At 44.7% G+C, this 7500-nt stretch overlaps 1 protein-coding gene across 2 annotated transcripts in view; it reads right to left on the bottom strand.

Annotated features, from left to right (window-relative positions):
* adgb (androglobin) overlaps nucleotides 1-7500 on the bottom strand; it is an 88390-nt gene that overhangs the window by 29377 nt on the left and 51513 nt on the right. For both annotated transcript variants that reach the window (XM_063223016.1, XM_063223017.1), the window contains exons 21-22: nucleotides 2925-3089; nucleotides 697-1030 (exon numbers count right to left, since the gene is read on the bottom strand). In XM_063223016.1, coding sequence (XP_063079086.1) covers nucleotides 697-1030; nucleotides 2925-3089 — 499 coding nt within the window. The remainder of the gene's footprint in view (nucleotides 1-696; nucleotides 1031-2924; nucleotides 3090-7500) is intronic.

Raw genomic sequence — 7500 nt, 5'->3', positions numbered from 1 at the left:
AGAGAGAGAGAGAGAGAGAGTTGTTTAATTTACGTTAGAGCAGTCCATGTCTCATACTAAGGCAAAAGTAACACATCAAACCCTTCATCATCAGTCCCTCTTTAACTTTATACCGTCATCGTCATCGTCGTCGTCATCATCATCATCATCATCATCATCATCATCATCATCATCATCATCATCATCGTCATCATCGCATCCATCCATCCATCCATCCATCCATCCATCCATCCATCCATCCATCCATCATCCCTTGAACTGTTCAGCATTCATCCCTCTATCCATCATCATCATTATCATAGGTAGTCATGTGTAAGCGGTTAGGGAGTCACACTTGTATCCAAAAGGTTGCCCATACCCCGAGCATAGTATGGTACTGCCGCACTGCTCTCTTGGGGCGACATTGGGGGCTGCCCCCTTGCACGGGTGAGGCATAAATAAATGCAATTTCGCTATGTGCTGTGAAGTGCTGTGTCACAATGACAATGGGAGTTGGAGTTTCCCAGTTGGTCTTTTTGCTTTCATCATCATTAATCATTCCTTCCTCCATCCCTCCCTCCATCAGAGGTGTTGATGTGGTGTGTGTGTGTGTGTGTGTGTGTGTGTGTGTGTGTGTGTGTGTGTGTGTGTGTGTGTGTGTGTGTGTGTGTGTGTGTGTGTGTGTGTGTGTGTGTGTGTGTGTGTGTGTGTGCTGACCTGGCCGAGCGGCGGCGACCACCTTGCGAGCGGCATACCCCCGCAGCCCAGCCTGCAGAGTGGTGGCGGCCTGGGTCTCCGCCTCCGTGGGCGGGCAGCGCGCGGCCCACATGCCCGCTTCTGCTGCTGCCGTGGCTGGTGAGTCCGTGCGGTGCTGCGAGGGCGTGCGGTAAGGGCTACCTCCACCTCCTCCTCCTCCTCCTCCCTCTCCTCCTGCTTCTCCCCCTCCACAGCCGGGCTGCAGGGTCAGGGCTCGTACAGCTAGCAGCTCCTCAGGGCTCAGCCTGCGCTCCAGAGCCTTCGAGAACATCACCTGGACCGCCTCGCCAAACACCTGCCGCCGCAAACACCAACACATCATTACATTACGTTACACTGTACTTAGCTGGCACCTTTATGCAAAGCGACTTGTAGTTAATTGCAGGGCATTAGTTACCATCCCTTGATATGTGGGGTTAGGTGCCTCGCTCAAGGGCATTTCGGCCATGGATGAAGGTCTAGGGGGTGGTAAGTGTGGGATTCAAACCGGTAACCCTTTTATGTGTGTTGCATGCACATAAGATATAATTTCCGGCCTATAAGCCGATGCTTTTTTCTCATGCACTTTATACCATGATGTGGCTAATTTTTTTATAGATTGTGACATGACAGTGACAAACACAACTCAAACAAGACCGACAGGCGGACAAAGATGCGTCCATCTATGCACTGCCGCCGGGTGGACACTGAAGGGCATAACACTTTAGAGAATGTGTTTCAGATGGACAGACCGACCGACAAACAGACCGACGGACGGACATACCCTCTTATAGAGATGCTAGGATGCATCTAAAAATTCACTCACATGGTTGGCTGCTTAGCATTTTGCCCATCCTCACAGTGTGAATGTTTGTAAAGGAAACCTATGTATAGACTACATGTATAAATCTAACTTTCACGTCAGCTCTGGACAGGACATGGTACTCAAGAGCTTGCTGCTTGTATTTGCCTCAGGTGTTATATTGCTTGCTCTGTTCATGGGGGAATTGCTTGCTCTCCTAATCTTCAATTGGGTGAGCATTCCCTATGCTGCTGCTGCCCCCTGAGTCTCTGTTTTCCTTGGAGCACAAGGCTTGTATTCAGGTGCGGCGTATAGGCCAGAAATTGGTCTGACCTTGACCTGACCTTTTACCAGGAGGCTCCCATTGAGATATTAAAATCTCTTCTCCCAGGGATTCCTGGCCAAAGAAAGTAGATTGGAGAAGAATGCTTGCTCGCTGGAAAATGCATTGGCCAAGGTGTAGTAAGGGGGCGTAGCCTGAGGACATGGTGCACATGGGCAGTGGGTGCAACGCCATGATGGATAAAAAATGTGACTCCGGAAATCGTGAAAATGCCAGCGGCTGCTGACCATGCGCACCAGAGTTACTTTTGGTCCTGGCTAAGCTTGCATTCAGTACATAAAACACAGACAGTCAGAGGAAAACATGCAAGGATACACAACCCATAAACACAGACCGATGTGCAAGCAGGCAGACAGTCCATGAAAAATTAAAAATCCATGACCACCCCCCCAACAACACACACACACACACACACACACACACACACACACACACACACACACACACACACACACACACACACACACACACACACACACACACACACACATGTTCTGTTCATAGGAGATGCCAGCACATACATATTATTAAGAGAAGTGGGAGGTTGTCACAGCACATGTGCAGACATGATTAATGAGTCCATAGGCAGGCGGATTGGGAACAGATTGGTGTCAGAATAATGTGTGTGTGTGTGTGTGTGTGTGTGTGTGTGTGTGTGTGTGTGTGTGTGTGTGTGTGTGTGTGTGTGTGTGTGTGTGTGTGTGTGTGTGTGTGTGTGTGTGTGTGTGTGTGTGTGTGTGTGTGTGTGTGTGTGTGTGTGTGTGTGCATGTGTGTGTGTAGAAGACACATTATCGCCACTTTAATATTTTTTGGGGCATTGTATTGTTTTTCAATAATTATTGGTCCTCCAAAATGAATGTGTGTGTGTGTGTGTGTGTGTGTGTGTGTGTGTGTGTGTGTGTGTGTGTGTGTGTGTGTGTGTGTGTGTGTGTGTGTGTGTGTGTGTGTGTGTGTGTGTGTGTGTGTGTGTGTTATTTTCATGTGTTGTCCTATGGAAGCATAAGGTGTACCCAGTGGGTGGTAGAAAGTGTGTATGCGTCATGTGTGCGAGTGTGTTACCGTACCTTCATGTGTTGGCCTGCAGCAGTGCGCGGCGCGTCGGGTGGGAAGTGTGTGTGTGAGAGAGCCCTGAGTGCCGCCTGCTGTCCGGCCTCGCTAGAGAAGCAGCCCACCACCTGAGCCATCGCACGCAACACGCACAACGCCTGCTCCTCAAAACACACACTCTCCTGACAGAGAGACAGAGAGAGAGAGAGAGAGAGAGAGAGAGAGAGAGAGAGAGAGAGAGAGAGAGAGAGAGAGAGAGAGAGAGAGAGAGAGAGAGAGAAAGAGCGTGGAAGAGAGAGAGAGACACACACACACACACACACACACAGTAAGAGGAAACAGAGAAAAAAAGGCAATGCAGAAAAGCATGGGGATAACAAAATCATTTCAATGCCTGCAATAAACAAGTTTAAGTCACAATTCATTGATTTCACCAGACTAATGATAATCCATGAGATAGATTTTACAATTAACAGTGATGTTGGTGACTGCACTAGCTCTGGGTTGACAGTGAGACGTTTTTAGTGTGTGTGTGTGTGTGTGTGTGTGTGTGTGTGTGTGTGTGTGTGTGTATGTGCGTGTGCGTGTGTTTAGCATGCAGCGTGGCCATCTGGAGGGGGGTGTTACGCAAGTGGATGCCGAACAACTGGGCCAAACCATCCGGAAACTTCCACAAGCTGCTGCTTTCAGACACAAAAATGGAAATGGTCACTGTGCTGTACGGTACAGTAGGAAACAAGGTCACATCACCACACGCGGTGGACTGGTGATGGTCAAAGTGACTGCACATAATAACATTCATTATACACATCCTAATTATTACAACTCATTTTATTTGGGTCAAAGATGTCCAACATGAAATTGTCCTTCAGTGTAACGGATACTTTTGCTTACTGTAAATGCAAAAAAAAAGTTGAATTATTTTTTTGGCTTGGCTTTCATGCATTCACTTTTCAAAAAATTGAAAATCATGTTTTTCACAGTTACAGTAAGCAAAAGTATCCGTTATCACTGAAGGACAATTTCATGTTGGACGTCTTTGACCCATTTATGTCGTACCGCAACTCATCACTGTAAGGGACTTTCTTCTTGGATCGGGAGAGAATGAGAAGCTTTCCCCACTGCTCACTCAGCTGGAACAGTTTACTCGCCTACTGTTGCGTGGCACATGTAAGTAGACAGCACACTAGCACGTTCACACCACACGGAGGCACCGACTGACCTTTGGGGCCTATTAAAGGGTCATAGGTCAGAGGCTCAAGAGAGAGACACCTGGGTTACATAATATCAGAGAAAGTAGAGAAGAGGAGAAGGTTCACTCCCATTGGTTCCCATTGTAGCCTAAACAAATATTGTTGAAGGAAACTCCATTGACACTCATTCATCTTTTACTTGCCCGCGACCACCAACTAGCTGCAGAACCACCGATGACCACCAGAGAGTGAACCCCCTTTGGGATAATGCTGCAGACTCCCGTCTTCCCTTGCTCACTTACCTCCTTGTGGCCTTGTGATGACGTCACGGCAACCAAACTGTATATATCGCAAAAGCTCAATTCCAATGTCATTTTCTCATTTGTACGCCGGATGGTGAATGATGAATAGTCCCCTAAAACTTGTGGGCCGGTTGACAGCGGACAAATGCTGTTGTTTTCTCCACGAAGCCGGGGCGTCAGTGAAACACGAGGCCACAAGCACAGGCCGAGGCTGGAAGCAGGGATTAAAGCAAAAAAAAGTCATCTGACTGAACTTTTTTACCGGTTAGGTACCCGATCGAGTATCACTCCGTAACCTTACGAAAACCAACGTAGCCAGACGTTGCCCTCATAACGAAACATACACTGGTTTTATGCAAGGAATGGTGCCAGAGCCAGCACTTGGCATAGGCAGACAGGGCAGTCGCCTAGAGCAGAATAGACCTATGTCTTGAGGGGGCTCGCAGGTAATTACCAAAAAGTGCCCACAAAAACTCAGATAAATCTACCCAACAATATAAACATATAACTTCACATTAACAATTGAATGATTATTAGACCACTCAGGTAGGCACTAGAGAAACACACTCTCAGTAGAATGTACCTGTAGGTACTAAGATCAGCTGTGCTTCAAATCAGATGTAGGCCTACAATGCTATGGTTTACAGATGCCAATTTCATAATAACAAGAAAAAAAAGGAAAGAGGAAAGGGGGCGGCCTAGCCACCAGATTGATGGAACTGGGCGAGAATGGGGGATAATGGATATATCAGGACTGCAAACATTGAAACTGCAATTTGGGGCATGTTTGGTTATTCCTTTATTCTACCCATGTTTATGAATTGTCACAACATATGCAGAATGATTCACAATGAGGGTGCTTCAAAAGGTCTAGTGATATAAAGAATTATTGACTTGGAAATTTGCAATGCGTTGATACAGTGATCCCATTATGTTTTGTTTTTTGTAGGTAGTAGGCCTATTGTCTTTCCCATCAGAATGGCAAACACTGTTCTGGTGAAAGCACTGTTGAGCATTCCTTTGCGAAGTATTTCTGACTATTTTTAAAAAAATAATGCTTGGTCTAGCAATCAGAGGGAGAAGAGGAAAAACTAGTTGTTGGGTATTTTGTATGATTTTTACTATTCATCCGTTACAGATAACTTGACGTTGACGTTTACAAACGGGTGCGGTAGTTCTACCTCTTGTGTTCTACGTTTTGAGCAACTTATGGTTACCGGTACTTTTATTGATTCTCGGATGGTACGGTGACAGGCACCGCTTCATAGTGATTTAAAAACATAACGTCCCCGATTCCTACACGAACCGTGTCTCTCCTACAAGCTGACAGACACAAGCAGACACGACATCCAGCACAGAACAATAGTGTCTATCGAAGAAACGTGCAACAAAATTCGTCCCAAGGCTTGCTCGCGAACTTTCCACTCGAATCAAGGAAAACGTCACCACTATCAGTCTCAGTGCGCAAATAAGGAAATCAAACGAAGCGTATAGTCCTGAGAAGATGGACACAGAACGTTGAGCCACTCAAAAAACAAGAACACACACAAACTGTTGCTGCACACTATTCAGTTAAGCAAAAAATAGCATCACAAGTATAGCCTACAACAAGCCTGAAAGGTGAAAACAAAATCACCGAAAACGGCATTTATTGACCATGAGTCCACCATCCGATACCACGCTTCCAGAACAAGACATAAAATATTGGCTCTGCCAGGGATTAGCCTCCGTGACCCTGATTAAAAATGAACCTCATTTTTAACTATTTCTTAAAAATATATCGACAACACCAAATTAATATGCTATATGATTACAGCGTGGCACTGGTACAATGGTTTAGATATAAGACAAACTAGAGCTAGTGCTACACAGTACGCCAGTCAAACGCGCATAACGTTTGAGGACACGACAACGCCAATGGTATTATTAGCATTGGTATATCCAGCTAGCTGCCAAATGATAGGCCGTCCCATTGGGCGGCGTCGTGAAAGCATTATGTTAGTGAAGTCACAATGCTTAAAAGGAAAACCCTCATGAAAAGGACCATCATGCGCAGTAAGTAGAAGAAAACTATTCTCTTTTTTGTTCTAACTATCCACCAAGCAGTGCAACATGTATGGAAACATACGTGTGCCTACCTTATTCAGCTATGCATTCCATGCATATGCATTATTATTAGCCCATATTGTGGAATATCAGGTCCAACTCGTTTAATGATGGTCATTGCACTTAAAGAATAGCATTTAACTTATGTCTTTTCTGCCATCCGCAAACAATGTTGGCTATTTGTTTTTTGATCTCTCGCGGCTGCGCAGGCAACTGCTTTTGTTGAGATCCCGTCGTTTACTTTTGTTTTTTTTTTTGGAACAGGGAAGACCGATGGCTCAAGAACTAATGAATTGGTGAATCTATTTGTGTAGTCCATCCAGGGTGGTAGGCCTATAACTAAATCCGTACACCAAACACACCTTTCCTCCGCTTCTCATGACCAGGAGTGCTCTCGTTTTGAGTTCAGTTGGAAAGTAAAAATTGTAAATTAATTGAGATGCATTATGGTTCTGCCGAGACCGCCCATATACGCTATAGGACGGAAATCCTCCAGACGGGGAAGAAAAGAAAGAAGAAAAAAAAAAAAAAAAAAAAAAAAAACAAAAAAAAAAAAAAAAAAAAAAAAAAAAAAAGAAAAAAAAAACAAACAAGAAAAAAAAAAAAAAGGAAAAAAAACAAAAAAAAAAAGGGGGGGGGGGAGAAAAAAAAAAACAAAAAAAACAAAACAAAATAAAAAAATAAATAAAAAAAAAAACAAAAAGAAAAAAAAAACACAAAAGAAAAAAAAAAAAAAAAAAACAAAGAAAAAAAAATAAAAACAAACAAAACAATAAAAAAAAAAAATCGAAAGTTGACGGAAATCCGTCATAGCGACGGAAAACTTTGATCCCTGTGGAAGTCTACATAATGGAATGCACCCCTGGAGAGAGTCACTTGGAGAGAGACACTTGGAGAGAGTCACTTGGAGAGTGACGCTTGGAGAGAGACACCTGATGTGACCAGGGGAACAGGTGATGAGCACTGAGAAACGCTGGTCTCGCACGCTGGGC

Source organism: Engraulis encrasicolus, chromosome 18 (assembly GCF_034702125.1).
Source record: "Engraulis encrasicolus isolate BLACKSEA-1 chromosome 18, IST_EnEncr_1.0, whole genome shotgun sequence".
NCBI lineage: Eukaryota > Metazoa > Chordata > Actinopteri > Clupeiformes > Engraulidae > Engraulis > Engraulis encrasicolus.
The sequence above is the reverse complement of the archived record's forward strand: the minus strand, read 5'-3'. Positions and strand labels throughout refer to the sequence as shown.